Source organism: Chelonus insularis, unplaced genomic scaffold, assembly GCF_013357705.1.
Source record: "Chelonus insularis isolate UGA/USDA-ARS -01 unplaced genomic scaffold, ASM1335770v1 contig_56_pilon, whole genome shotgun sequence".
Lineage (NCBI taxonomy): Eukaryota > Metazoa > Arthropoda > Insecta > Hymenoptera > Braconidae > Chelonus > Chelonus insularis.
In genome coordinates, this window is record NW_023276648.1 from 1092044 (window position 1) to 1107727 (window position 15684).

General features: G+C 26.4%; 1 protein-coding gene and 3 long non-coding RNA genes across 11 annotated transcripts; 3 read left to right on the forward strand and 1 right to left on the reverse strand.

Moving 5' to 3' along the window:
* Positions 1–3972: 3972 nt before the first annotated feature.
* On the forward strand, positions 3973–4773 carry LOC118070335 (uncharacterized). Its single transcript, XR_004690750.1, has 3 exons — positions 3973–4143; positions 4374–4436; positions 4559–4773. It is a non-coding gene; the product is annotated as an uncharacterized lncRNA (long non-coding RNA).
* Positions 4774–6896: 2123 nt separating this feature from the next.
* LOC118070334 (uncharacterized) lies at positions 6897–10531 on the forward strand. Of its 8 annotated transcripts, none has more exons than XR_004690749.1 (8): positions 6897–7137; positions 7392–7607; positions 8071–8479; positions 8860–9057; positions 9155–9500; positions 9571–9852; positions 9935–10115; positions 10246–10531. XR_004690749.1 is itself a non-coding variant. In XM_035088884.1 (8 exons), exons 1-7 carry the CDS (start codon positions 7028–7030, stop codon positions 10060–10062), a joined length of 1689 nt encoding a protein of 562 aa, XP_034944775.1. In that variant the 5' UTR covers positions 6897–7027; the 3' UTR covers positions 10063–10110; positions 10246–10531. The 8 variants fall into 8 exon arrangements, 7 of the variants coding, with proteins under 7 accessions (XP_034944775.1, XP_034944776.1, XP_034944771.1 ...); XM_035088884.1 differs by having other exon boundaries at positions 9935–10110; XM_035088885.1 differs by having other exon boundaries at positions 9935–10011.
* A 1295-nt stretch (positions 10532–11826) lies between these two features.
* LOC118070336 (uncharacterized) lies at positions 11827–12621 on the reverse strand. Its single transcript, XR_004690751.1, has 3 exons — positions 12457–12621; positions 12164–12226; positions 11827–12041 (listed from the first exon to the last, which is right to left on the reverse strand). It is a non-coding gene; the product is annotated as an uncharacterized lncRNA (long non-coding RNA).
* Positions 12622–14846: 2225 nt separating this feature from the next.
* Positions 14847–15184, forward strand: LOC118070360 (uncharacterized). The gene is made up of 2 exons (XR_004690756.1): positions 14847–14939; positions 15020–15184. It is a non-coding gene; the product is annotated as an uncharacterized lncRNA (long non-coding RNA).
* The last annotated feature ends 500 nt before the right edge of the window (positions 15185–15684 follow it).

The following is a 15684-nucleotide window of genomic DNA, read 5'->3' on the forward strand; positions in this document are numbered from 1 at the left end:
AACCGTCAGTTAGTGAATAAGTTAGGAGGTCCATTTCCTGATTTATTTAATTTCATTGGTAAATTCTTTTAAGTACATTTTCATAAATGATTTATAATATTTCACTAATCACTAATAATAATATTATTATTATTATAATTTTATTTCTAGATAAACTCATAATCGTTATAGAACAACAAGAGAGCGTTCTAGAACAAATTCATTCAGGAACTTACTTAAGGCAAAGGCGAAGAAACAATCAAGCTGTGATCGATTCTTATATTCTACAGCTCCAACAGGATTTCGACAATAACAGGTGAATATATTTGAGGTGACTCTACTTGAATCTTACTGCCAACTCTAAAAAACTGTAAGATCTGATTTTTTACTTTGTAAAAAACTAATTTTAGAAATTTTAATGTTTCAAATTTAGACTAACCATACGAGAATTTTTAACATCCATGAGAAACAGGAATTTAAAAAATAAAATCGAAGAGAACAATTCAAGACTTAATGGTAAAAATTTATAAATTTTATTTAATTGATTTATTAATTAAACTCTAATTAATATTAATTGATTTTTCGCCTAGATGAAAACACAAGAAACCCTATTGATTTCCCTCATATTGATGATCTTGAAGATCCTCCTAGGATACAGCCATACCAAGATCCATTAATAATTCAACCTCGTCGTAAATATAATAGACGCACCGGGGGAGCTCGTCGTTGTTACCGTCATCGGAATGAAGATGAACTAAATACTTCGAGATCAAGAATTTCAATTGTTTCGCACGCAGGTCCATCTACGAGTACATATCCAGGTCCATCTACAAGTGCATACTCAGGTCCATCTACGAGTACATATTCAGGTCCATCTACAAGTACACATCCAGATCCATCTACAAGTGCATACTCAGGTCCATCTACGAGTACATATTCAGGTCCATTTACAAGTACACATCCAGATCCATCTACAAGTGCATACGCAAGTGCACACACTGATGATTCCAATAATGGTAACAAATAATATTATTAAAAAAATGCTCAAAAAATGACCATAGAATATTGATAATTATCACTTCTTTTTAGATACGGAATCAGAAAATACTTCTTCAGAGGTGTCTATACCCGAAGACGTTGATATCTACGGTGAACTAGATATTTTAAATTTTTCACAAGACGAAGAAGCTACAGAGGATAACAATGTATGCTGTCATTGTCTCATAAATACAGCAAAAATTTATCTGACTCCATGTCAACATGCCTGTCTCTGCTTTAGATGCAAAGCAGGCAAAGATATAATGGATAGCCTGAGAAAACAAAAGAAAGCTTCCTTCAAGCCTTCCTGCCCTATTTGCAGAACGAAAATAGATGGTGCAAGTATATTACAATAAGTACGCGCTCTTTCATTTATTTCACATCTCTTGATCTATATTCAATAATAATAGTTTTTTTTACAAATAAAACGTTATTATGCTAAAAATGTTGAATTAACTCGAACTATATAGAAATATTGTGAGTTTGTTCATTTTTTCATTATTATTTAAAAGAATTTAAACTCAACAATGTTATGTAAAAGTCGTAAATAATTTTTAATGATTCTTTTTAAAACAAAAACTGTATGATGTCTTAAACATTATAGAGCAGTATAAAACTTTTAACATTGCTCGCTTTTTTTAATATCTGAATTTTTGCTTACCTAAATTACAATTTATCACTGTATTGAATTAAAATAAACTTATATAATTATCATTAAAACTCGTATAATTTCATTCGTCTACTGACATAGAAATAATGCATCAATTATGGTGGCCAAGATAATGAAAAAATATAGCTTATTTGTTGTTGAATAATTGATTTTTCTCGAGTACCTATTTCAAATGTATGATTTTAATATCTCTTACATACACGTACACATGTATATACGTATATAAATGGAAAAAATAGATGTGATTGCACGTTAAAAATTCATAAATTATTATATTTATGTCTGTTATAAATAATGGAATATAATATACTCGCCTAAAGTATAACTGACCTAAAGACCGAAGGCACAATCATAACTTGACCAAAGATTATATTATTTCTCTATAAATATCTTTTTTATGATTACGATATCGGAAATTTCTTACATTAATACTGTAATACTAGTAACCGAAATTTTATTTCTACTTTACTTTTTCTAATATAGTCTTGAAAAAATATAATAACATTTCGTAAATGAAAAAAACTGCACTGATGCAGTTAAAATAAAATTACTTTAGAAACAGCTTTTATTATAATGCACGGTTTGTATATTTTTTATTACATTTTTGTTTACCTCCACTGCTGCATTTTTAAAAAACACAATTTTCTTTTATACATTTTATTTACATTAGCATTTTTTGTTAGGCTATAAGATTTTATTTTAATAAAAGGAAAGTTTTAATGAAACATGAACCTTTTGTTGTAAATATAATTAATTAATTGAATGTGTAAATTAAACAGCAAATAATTATGAATAAATTATGACATTATGATGCTCGTGATTTATTTAATTTTGTTCGTGAATACAGTTTTATAATTTTTTCATCTATTTAAATGATTTTTTTTTAATCTATTGCTTTTTTCTTATTTCATAAACTTTTCTTTAGATGGTATCAAAAATCTATGTTTCTATTCGATCAATAAGTAAAATGGCTTGCAATAATTAAAAACCTTAATTCTACACAAAATGAAATTCTTATTTAAAAAAATTAAATATAGTTTTTTATTCTTGACCAGTATAATTCATCTCGTTTCAAGTCCCATAAATAGTTGAAAGCTGCATCAATAATTGAATTTATAATATTATATCTGATTTCATTATCAACGTACACATAAAAGTATTTTTCTTTCAATAAAAGATCGCAAAGTTTTCGTAATTGATCACTAATCACTATCCAGTAAATTTGATTCATTGTCGATCCCTAAATAATTGGAAGTATCGACTTTAGAAAAAGATCTACGATATGATAAAGATCTTGCTGAAGAGAGAAGTTTGGACTCTCAAGAAGGAACACTTATTACAACTCCAATACAAGATGCTGGACTTCTTGGAGCTTCATATGTTTCATATTGTTCTAATTCCGCTAAGTCATCAAGGGTACAATTATCACAACTCCATAAACCATTATCTTAGAGAACGCTTAGAAAATGAAATGAGAACTCATTAGATAAAATATAGACTGACCCAAAATTAATTAATTAGCTGTATTATCATAAATATACCTGTATTTCATACAAGCTCCAGTTACTAAAGGGCAAGTTGTTGAATCATAAAATTTATATTTATTTTTATTTACATATTAAAGTTATATTTGGAACTTACGAATTAGTTAAATAAATCAAATACATAAATTAAGAAAAAATTTATTAACTCAATCATTATTAGAAGTCAAGTAAATGTAAAACAGTGCGCTTTTGTAAACATTATTTTATCTAAAATTAAAAAAGATTATATACATTATCTTAATAAAATTACTAGAGATTTAGTTTATCAATAAAAAATAAAAACTATCCCTATTATACCGACGTAGTACATTTACCATTGGTAAACTTGAAGTTTGGCACAATACTTATATGGTAGAATCGTTAGAGTACTATAGTTCTGGTACAGTTACCGCTTTGGCACAAAAGTATACGGCACAAATGACCGCTTGTCGATTAAACTAATGAATAGCCGCGAATCAAGTTTGATCAACGACTGCTGGCCACTCCATCTACAGCCTACTCAGGGACGGCGAAATTATACAAGAACTAGAAAAGTTTTTTTTTGATTTTAGGTTGGCCGTAGTGTATTAAGAGCATTGACTATACACAATGTCACAAGAAGACTTCTCTGCTCGAAAGTAATACACTGAACAGGAGGTTATTTGTTTTGTTCAATATTATGCCGCAATGAGTGCTATCATGTGTTATTTTTTTAGTTGTAGTTGTCTTTCTAATAAATAATTGTTTATTAAGTGGGGATAATGAAGAAGAACAGAAATGTGACGGTTTATAACCAACAAACTTACAAATGTGATGTTTATTTTTAAATTTATTAAGTAATTATTTGACATTAGCATTTAAAATGCTAATTATAATGAAAATTTATTACATTTATTTAATTATATATAAAAGAGGTTAAGACTTGAAATTAAAGTGAGTTGTGTGGTGTTATATTTTATTATAACTGAATTATATATTACATATTTATATTGTAAATTCAATTAACCTATAAAAAATTAATTCATTTCTTATCTCTAATTTTAAATTTCTAAAAAAAATTTCAATTTTCAACTACCAAAGAAGTCTTTTTCTATATCAAAATTTATTGGAACTAGTAAATACGTCGAAAAAAAAACTAATTTATAATTTTTATAATTGTATAGTACTCTGGATTCCAACAATCTGCTGAAAAGTGTACTATTTGTGGTCACCTTATAATGGAAATGGTACGTAAAATTTAATTTTCTAAAAGATCATTTATTTCTAATTGAATTAACACTGTATTGTGTGTAAATAGATCAACACAAATTTTTTTGTAACCATTTAAATAATAAAATTCTTCTTTCAGATTCTCCAAGTTATGGGAAAATCTTATCATCTTGGATGCTTTAGATGCTGCATATGTAACGAATGTCTTGACGGAGTTTCTTTTACCGTCAACGTTGATAATAAAATTTATTGCGTTAATGATTATCACATAATGTTTGCACCAAAATGTGCATCAATTGTAAAGGAATTACTCCAGTTGAGATCAATATATAATAAAAATACAACTTTATAAAATTCTTCCTTTTATCTGAAAGAACAAAAAATCATTTCCTGTTTATTTAATTATTTTAATTTCGTAAATCTTATTTAAACGAAATTGACTCATTCAGGGTACAGAGGAAATGGTCAGAGTTGTATCAATGAATCGAGATTTTCATGTTGATTGCTACATATGTAAAGATTGTGGTATGCAATTGACTGATGAACCAGATAAACGTTGTTATCCTTTAGATGGACGATTAATGTGTCGCTCATGTCACATTGAACGTATTTTACATACTCAACCACGTGTTCCACAGCCGGTTTCAGCAACTTATCAGTACATGGGCTAAAAATTCACTCAAAAATCAATTTATTCTCTATTGTGACATTTCATCATTTTTACTTAATCAAATAATCTAATTATCGATATCTAAATAATCGGAATCATTTCAGAATATTTTATTAATTAATATTTCCATGTACTGATAGTATGTGAATTAAAAATATGATCTGAAGTGTAGATATACCTATATATAAATAATCATACAATAATAATAATTATAATAATAGTTACTACTCCATTATAACAAATAGTAATTGTTTTTATTATAAATATAATGAATTTTATAATAGCATTGAACTAATTCTGCAAGTAGTTTGAATTTTTATTTTTCAATGAATTTTAACTATACACTATCTATCATATTTATACGTACAAGTGTATTTATTAAATTACTGTTGACTGTTAACTGTTTTAATTTCCGACAAAGATAGGGTTGCGAAAACAACTGTGATACGATAGCATAATTGACATTGAATTAATTAGTTTGTTTATTACTTGATAAACCAATCATGACAATAAATATTATAATTGTAATCGTTATTATTACATAGAAATGATAAACTATTGTGTATTAGTTTAAAATTCAAACTGCGTTTTATTTTAAATACGTTATACATATTTTAAATTAATAATTCGTTAATTAATTATTGACATAAAGATCTAATGTACTTGTGTTAATAAGTAATATTGATAACTATCATCATTCCTGCATTGAGTAGCATAAGTAATCGAATTACTTGCACTTATCAGTAGATAATAATTGCGATATGAAATTAATATCGCTCTAGTTGTATTTTATTAGTCGAGGAGTGTTTTAATCATTGAGGGTAACATTTTAAATCAAATAAAATAATCTTTTAGTAAATTAGAAAAATTTAAGAAAACAAAAATACGTAAGAAGACAATTGAGACCAAAATATAAACATGAAAATAAAAGACATCAACATTTTATTTACTATTGTAATTTTTTTATTTAATAGTTGCAGATTTCTTTATCTATACATTAGTTTAGCCACTGATAATGTACACAAATTGTTTTTAAATCAAATAAAATTCACTGCCGCAAAAAAGTAATGTGTCAAAAACATTTTTACCAATAACAGCATATTGCATAATAACAGCTCGATGTGAAGTACAATGTTTAAATCTTAAAGCATCTAACTAATCGTAAATATTAATAACATAATAAACTCCATAATTTGTTGCTCGAAATTCAATTTTGAGAATTCAGCAAAACGGTAAATATCCGAAGCACGTGCTTAAATCACTATCTGAAAGAAGTGAAATATGCAAGTATCTATTATCTGCTCTTTAAATCTTTTAATTACAAAATATTTACTTGAAAGAAAACTGAAAATCTTTTTTTATTCAATAACTACGAATTCTTTAGTTCTAGCTTACATTACCAGCAATTAACCGATTTATCAGATTCATCATTGATAATAAAAACAGAATATAATCTTATTTTCTATACCTTCTTATCACCATTTTATTTTGAACTCGTTTCTTACAAATTGATTCAAAATCTGATAATTTATTACACTATTTACACGCCGATTCAAATACTTTCCCTCATAAATTGTGAGACACAAGCGTCTCACAATTTGAAGACGCGAAACGAAGAAAATAATAATATTTCATTTGTTTTTGTGTCGTCATAGGACGAAATTCTTTAAGTGACAATTTAATCTAAAAAGTGGTACAATAAAAGATTTTTTTTTATAAAAACATTGTAAACATCATAGACGTTTTATTAAAGTTCATTATTAATTGTTAATTAACGTTATCTTGTTAATTGTAATTATCGCTAGTGTTAGTTTTTACTTAAAGGTTTTTTTATTAGTTTTAATCATCGTTAATGTTATTGATTAGTTACAGTTTTTTGATTATTTATAAATTTTACTAGTGTAAATTTCAAATTAAAAGAATTTAAAGAATTTTATTATGGATAAACTAAAAAGAGATGGAAAAAAAGGTGATGGAAAGTGGATTAATGAGGGTTATTCTTATTATAAACTGTCCGAGCATAAAAGAAAAGATGGTGCAGTTGTCACGTAAGAGAAATTTAGTATTCGTTTAAGTATAATTATAATAATAATTAACTTTGATTTAACATTTTTCAAACATTTTTAACATCCGCTAACATTCTAAAAAGTTGTATGTTCAAATACACTGTTTCCGGGAACACACTAAAAATTGTAATATAATATCGTTTGCTCATCCATCAACTTTGCAGAACAATAATTTGCTAATATTTATCATCCATTAATTAATCCCATTACTTGAAATTATTGAGTGTTTTTTATAGATCTGTTGCATGCATTAAAAAAAACAATAAAGCTTATCACTGTCCAGTAACTGGGTGCTTTATTGATAACGTTTTTCATCCAAAAAATGATAATCACCAAGATGCTCCTGATCCATTACTGCTTCAAAGATGGGCAACTTATAAACGTGCTAAGGATTTGAGTGCAATACGCGGAATAAATGCAGGGCAAATTTACACTACAGCCTTTTTAATAGAGTAAGTATTTTATCATTATCACAATATACATACCTTCAGTTTGAAGCACTCAGTGATATGACTGGAATTTCGGAGTTAATAAAATTCTATATTGAGATATTTAGGCTCAGATGATCAACAATACATTTAGTAAATGTTAAGTTCAACTAAGAATTTTGTAAAATTTATAATTAGCATAATTCTTTCATGATTGACTTAAAATTAAAAAGAACATTATTTATTCATTTCATTTATATATCATTATAGAGGTGTTTGAATCGAACATGATTGGTTGTAAAACCAATATAAAAGAGAAGCGCTCCAATAGTATTGGTCGATCACATAAAGTATGATGAAACATATATACATTAGAATAATATATGTACTATTTTAAGATAAAATTTTGCAATTTGATAAACCTGCCATTCATGTTAATTAATATTTTATGATATAAAATGAATAATAAAATTCTATGATGTTGCAGGAACAATGATATAGCAACAGATACACCATCCTGTAATGTACGTAGAACAATTCAAAAAATGATCGCTAAATCGCAACCGGAGCAGACAAAATTACCACCAAAAACTAACACTTTAATAAAATTAATCGAATCCCTCACTTCAGTTGAAAAAAGTGCTTTACTGCAATATGGTGAACAAATGAAACATCACATACAGTGCTATTTAGAACAAGTGGAAATAAAAAATGGATCAGTAGCATCAAATTTATATTTATACGATGAAGAGTTCTTCAAAAATATTTGTTCAATACAAGAACAACATCTTTTTATTGACGGTACTTTTCGTTGCATCCCTCAATTAAAAGAGAAAATAACTCAATTACTAACTATTATGGTTAAAATAGAGAATAAATCAACAAAAGAATGCAAGGTATGCTGTGTAATTATTATTATGAAATAAAAATGATATTTTCTTAATTGTTTAACTATTTGAATTATTGAAATTGTGAATTCTTTTTCACTGAAAAACTGTACTTCCTAGTTAATGATAACTTCATTCTTAAATAAGAAGTATAATTAATGTTCAAAAGCACTCGTTTCTGTAATTTTGATTTTCTCCATTTGAAATTGACAAACTTTGAGTAAAAATATGACTTTTATAAAATTGTATTAAGAATCTTCATCTTATTTTTATTTTTTACGTACCTGTTTTCAGTATCCTTTTATTAAAAGTTGAAAAAATTCATTGATCTTGCTCAAAATACTCTTAATGAAGGGATATTTTTTTTCATGTTTATTAACGATTTTCAGGCGGTTCCATGTATGTGGGTACTAATGACACATAAAACAACGGAATGCTATGACAAATTATTTAAACATATTCAAAAACGATTTCCTACTTTCTCTCCCAGTCGATACATGAGCGATTATGAAGTAGCCGTAGGAAATGCAATAGAAGCAACTTATCCAAATATCCAAGCGACACATTGTTACTTTCATTATTCCCAAGTGGGTCATTAACTTGAAATCTCTTTATTTATTTTCAAGATTTTCCTCTTTATTTCACAAATATATGTATGTGTTTTCACATTTTTCTCATTTTCAGGCAATAATGAAGAGAGCTCGAAAATTAAAATTAATTTCATCACAACACAATAAATTCACAGATCCAGATATCTTTATAATTTTAAAACAAATCATATCATTAGCACTATTGGAACCTTCTCAAATTGAAATCACATTTCAACAATGTAAAAAAAATTGTTTGAAAGATTTTGGTGATTTTTTCAAAAATTTCTTCGTATATTTTGAGAAATTCTGGATAAAAAAAATTACTCCTTCAGAATTTTCAGTGAATAATGTGAGTGACAGAACTAACAATAATATTGAGTCATACCACAAACAATTAAATTCAAAATTACCTAAAAATCCTGTACCAGCTCAATTTATTAGTAAGTAAATGTATTATTCTCATATATTATTATTTGTTACGTTTTTTTCATTGAAATTTTTTTTCACCAGCTACTATAAAACAATTATTATTAGCTGCACGTATGGATAAGATTCGTGTTGAAACAAGCACTTACCGAAGTAGAGAATGTAAAAAACATACACGTGAAAGCAATAAAGAAATAGATGATTTTTCTAAAGCCATAAAGAATATTAATTCACGAGATCCAAATGCAGCAAATATCATTTTATCACAGATAAATAATTTAAATTGCATCAAAAAATTGATAGACACAGAAAATGAAATTATTAGAGAGCATATGAATAACATTGAAACTAAATATGTTGAAGATAGTGAGTATTACGGAGAATATGAGTATGTTGTTATTGGTGAAAATGTTTCTGACACGATAGAAATGATAAAATATATCCGAAGACGTTTTCTACAGAAAAATAACAAAAAAAAAATACTACTGCTACATAAAGCAGCTCTACCAGATGCTTATAAACCAGGTGTGTATACAACTATTGGCGGAAAGAAAAAACCATTACAACGAACTATAAAGATGTCCAAGATAGAATCAACAATGTAGCATTCAGAAACAATTGCTGGTAATGTAAGCTAGAACTAAAGAATTCGTAGTTATTGAATAAAAAAAGATTTTCAGTTTTCTTTCAAGTAAATATTTTGTAATTAAAAGATTTAAAGAGCAGATAATAGATACTTGCATATTTCACTTCTTTCAGATAGTGATTTAAGCACGTGCTTCGGATATTTACCGTTTTGCTGAATTCTCAAAATTGAATTTCGAGCAACAAATTATGGAGTTTATTATGTTATTAATATTTACGATTAGTTAGATGCTTTAAGATTTAAACATTGTACTTCACATCGAGCTGTTATTATGCAATATGCTGTTATTGGTAAAAATGTTTTTGACACATTACTTTTTTGCGGCAGTGAATTTTATTTGATTTAAAAACAATTTGTGTACATTATCAGTGGCTAAACTAATGTATAGATAAAGAAATCTGCAACTATTAAATAAAAAAATTACAATAGTAAATAAAATGTTGATGTCTTTTATTTTCATGTTTATATTTTGGTCTCAATTGTCTTCTTACGTATTTTTGTTTTCTTAAATTTTTCTAATTTACTAAAAGATTATTTTATTTGATTTAAAATGTTACCCTCAATGATTAAAACACTCCTCGACTAATAAAATACAACTAGAGCGATATTAATTTCATATCGCAATTATTATCTACTGATAAGTGCAAGTAATTCGATTACTTATGCTACTCAATGCAGGAATGATGATAGTTATCAATATTACTTATTAACACAAGTACATTAGATCTTTATGTCAATAATTAATTAACGAATTATTAATTTAAAATATGTATAACGTATTTAAAATAAAACGCAGTTTGAATTTTAAACTAATACACAATAGTTTATCATTTCTATGTAATAATAACGATTACAATTATAATATTTATTGTCATGATTGGTTTATCAAGTAATAAACAAACTAATTAATTCAATGTCAATTATGCTATCGTATCACAGTTGTTTTCGCAACCCTATCTTTGTCGGAAATTAAAACAGTTAACAGTCAACAGTAATTTAATAAATACACTTGTACGTATAAATATGATAGATAGTGTATAGTTAAAATTCATTGAAAAATAAAAATTCAAACTACTTGCAGAATTAGTTCAATGCTATTATAAAATTCATTATATTTATAATAAAAACAATTACTATTTGTTATAATGGAGTAGTAACTATTATTATAATTATTATTATTGTATGATTATTTATATATAGGTATATCTACACTTCAGATCATATTTTTAATTCACATACTATCAGTACATGGAAATATTAATTAATAAAATATTCTGAAATGATTCCGATTATTTAGATATCGATAATTAGATTATTTGATTAAGTAAAAATGATGAAATGTCACAATAGAGAATAAATTGATTTTTGAGTGAATTTTTAGCCCATGTACTGATAAGTTGCTGAAACCGGCTGTGGAACACGTGGTTGAGTATGTAAAATACGTTCAATGTGACATGAGCGACACATTAATCGTCCATCTAAAGGATAACAACGTTTATCTGGTTCATCAGTCAATTGCATACCACAATCTTTACATATGTAGCAATCAACATGAAAATCTCGATTCATTGATACAACTCTGACCATTTCCTCTGTACCCTGAATGAGTCAATTTCGTTTAAATAAGATTTACGAAATTAAAATAATTAAATAAACAGGAAATGATTTTTTGTTCTTTCAGATAAAAGGAAGAATTTTATAAAGTTGTATTTTTATTATATATTGATCTCAACTGGAGTAATTCCTTTACAATTGATGCACATTTTGGTGCAAACATTATGTGATAATCATTAACGCAATAAATTTTATTATCAACGTTGACGGTAAAAGAAACTCCGTCAAGACATTCGTTACATATGCAGCATCTAAAGCATCCAAGATGATAAGATTTTCCCATAACTTGGAGAATCTGAAAGAAGAATTTTATTATTTAAATGGTTACAAAAAAATTTGTGTTGATCTATTTACACACAATACAGTGTTAATTCAATTAGAAATAAATGATCTTTTAGAAAATTAAATTTTACGTACCATTTCCATTATAAGGTGACCACAAATAGTACACTTTTCAGCAGATTGTTGGAATCCAGAGTACTATACAATTATAAAAATTATAAATTAGTTTTTTTTTCGACGTATTTACTAGTTCCAATAAATTTTGATATAGAAAAAGACTTCTTTGGTAGTTGAAAATTGAAATTTTTTTTAGAAATTTAAAATTAGAGATAAGAAATGAATTAATTTTTTATAGGTTAATTGAATTTACAATATAAATATGTAATATATAATTCAGTTATAATAAAATATAACACCACACAACTCACTTTAATTTCAAGTCTTAACCTCTTTTATATATAATTAAATAAATGTAATAAATTTTCATTATAATTAGCATTTTAAATGCTAATGTCAAATAATTACTTAATAAATTTAAAAATAAACATCACATTTGTAAGTTTGTTGGTTATAAACCGTCACATTTCTGTTCTTCTTCATTATCCCCACTTAATAAACAATTATTTATTAGAAAGACAACTACAACTAAAAAAATAACACATGATAGCACTCATTGCGGCATAATATTGAACAAAACAAATAACCTCCTGTTCAGTGTATTACTTTCGAGCAGAGAAGTCTTCTTGTGACATTGTGTATAGTCAATGCTCTTAATACACTACGGCCAACCTAAAATCAAAAAAAAACTTTTCTAGTTCTTGTATAATTTCGCCGTCCCCCTACTCATTTGGACCGCTGCGACATGTGTGGTCGCAGTTAGTACTGAGCGTTCTATTGCGACATTAAGACTGGGCTGAAGTCAGAGAGGCGACTGACTCCCCCTATCCAAATACGTGGGATCAGGACATTTCTAATTTCTTCGCCAATTTACTATTATTTCTATAAGATTAGGTACAGTACCGGACATAAATGCTGTGTGATTTTCTATAAGAGGGTATAGAGAAATCGCATGTATAACCTTCGAAAACTAAACAGCATTTATGTCCAGTACTGTACCAAATTACAGAGGAATTAATGCCGGACTGACGTAAACAACAATTTTTTGTATATACTAAATACTTTTATTAAAAAAATTAGAAAGAATAATGAAAAAATTATGAATTGACTTGCCGCGCTTAAATTTCAAGATGGCGGCCACATCATTCAGATGAAAAATCACTAATTATTTCATTTTTATACGTTTTTCGCCCAAAATTCGTGTTTGCGTCAGTCCATGCCACCTGTCTGAATGTTAAAAAAATCAATTCATAGTATAAAATTGAATAATTTAGAAATAATTAGAAATCTTGTATTCCAGATGATATTCTCCGGAAAATTAGTTTGAAAAAATTCTGATAGGTGACAGCATTATGCTCGCAGATGACCTCAGTCATCCATATTGAAAAAATGCTCAATCCGTATCCAGAACTGATGGTGCCCTGCATTTTGGTGAGTAATTTGTGTATGAGTGTGTACGGGTAATATATGTATGTCATGTAAACATAGTGTATCGCTTTACAATGCCCTATACTTTGATGACTATTGCAGTTGGGAGCGTGACATCCGTCCCCAATAAGATGTCAGTCAAAGGCATTTTTACAATCTTTTAAATTTGAATCTTTAAATGTATAATCTTACTGATTGTTAATCAAATTCTATGATGCCCAGATTTTTTATCTAATGATCATTTTAAAAATAAGCTTTATTCTTTTAATCTTTTAAAATTGGTTTTTTTTATTTTCAATCATTTAATATTCAATCAAATTATAAAAATTTTTCTTTTTTTAATGTTTATCATTTCGTTGAACAGTCAACTTAAGAAATTAGGACTGGTAAGTTATCTTGCGTCGGTATAGTAGAAAAAAAAATTCAACTAGTGTCACTGTTTTCTAATAGATGACAGTAATCACACTGCTTTCAATCAAAAATTACAAATGCTTATATGATTTTAAATTTTGAATTGTTTAATAGCAACTTTACTTACCAAGAATAAATATTAGATTGATCTTCTTGAAATGGAGCATAATTTTCTTCAAAACCAATTACTTATATCGATATTTTTCATCGTTAGAGATATACCACATCAAGTTATATTGAGTTAATTTCTTTACAATATCAATTACACAATTCAAAATAATAAAAAAATACTTTACTTTTAAATTGAATTTTTCTTCAATATATTTCCTTTTTTTGTTTCATCAATCATTTAAGTTACTGAATTACTTGCTATTTCTTCAGTTAGTTTGTGTTTTAATTGACTATCAGTAAGACAGTCTTCTAGTATTATCGTAATTATAAATAAAATAAAATATATTATTTGTATCATTAATTTACGCTTAGTTTAACTTTTCTAATAAAGTTAGTTTCTTCCATTGTGTAATGAAATTTTTTAAACAGGTTTTTTTTCAATATAATTTTTATTTCAAACTCTTTTTTCATTAATGACATATTTTTTAAAAAACAAAATAAATTTACACACAAATAAATTATATATTAAAGAGAAATAAAATCAAGATCCTATTAAATTTTTATTATTACTCAATTTAGTTCACACGACAATTAGTTTTAACACAAAAAAGTAATTTTTTGGGTAAATATTAAAACACATTTAATATATATATTTATACATATTCATAATTCTAAATTGAATTAAATTTCATTTTTCAGATCGATTAATAAACATAATTTGTGACAGTGACATTGAATATTGTAGAATAATGAATAAAACTACACGACAAAATCATTCTCGAGCAATTCAACATACAATTGACTTGTACATTAATAATTTACAAGAGTCCTTGAGAAATGGAAGGTACTTATATAATTTGTTAATTTATTCAATCATTTTATATTAAATTTAAATAATTTGTTATAATATCAATTTATATATAGGATGACATTGTCAGAATATTTGTAGGCAGTAGTTGAACGCACAAATATTCGACGGGAGCTGAGACAACGTGGCTCATAATTTGGAAGTGTAGAAAACCAAAGTTAAAGAGATACCAGCAAATGTAAACTTTCTTAAATATAAATAAAAGTTATACTTATAACTTCAGGAAGGATTTTTGAATTCTTTAATTGACCCTGATTATTTTATTTTAAAATAATTGAATTAAGTAGTGATTTATATTAAAATTTATTAATAAATTTATATTCATATTATATTTATATTTAAATTCAGTTAAATTAAGGTATTCATTAAAAATACTGATTTATTTTTATAAAAACTTAAGTAATAAAACTTTTTTTTTTTCGTTGCACGAAAATCGTTTATGTTTATTAAAGAAGAGAATAATACTGACAGACATTATTTTTGAAGTTTTTCAACTTTTTAATAATTCAGTTTTCAAATTTTTTTCACTTGGATTACGTTATTACGCTAACATTAAGATGAAAATGTTATTATCATTAGATTATAAGCCTAAATATACTTATTTATGTAGTGGGAATTACATGACATTACATGAGCCAGAAAGCAGACTTTTTTTTGTATAAGCATTTTTAATTTTTGATTGAAAACAGTGTAATTACTGTCATCTATTAGAAAACAGTGA

Bases quoted from the DNA above. Each gene is read 5' to 3' on its own strand.
- LOC118070334 (XM_035088880.1), top strand. From the start codon at position 7,028: ATGGATAAACTAAAAAGAGATGGAAAAAAAGGTGATGGAAAGTGGATT. The intron at 7,138-7,391 runs GTAAGAGAAATT...TGTTTTTTATAG, and splicing joins AAAGATGGTGCAGTTGTCAC to ATCTGTTGCATGCATTAAAA. The intron at 7,608-8,070 runs GTAAGTATTTTA...ATGATGTTGCAG, and splicing joins ACTACAGCCTTTTTAATAGA to GAACAATGATATAGCAACAG.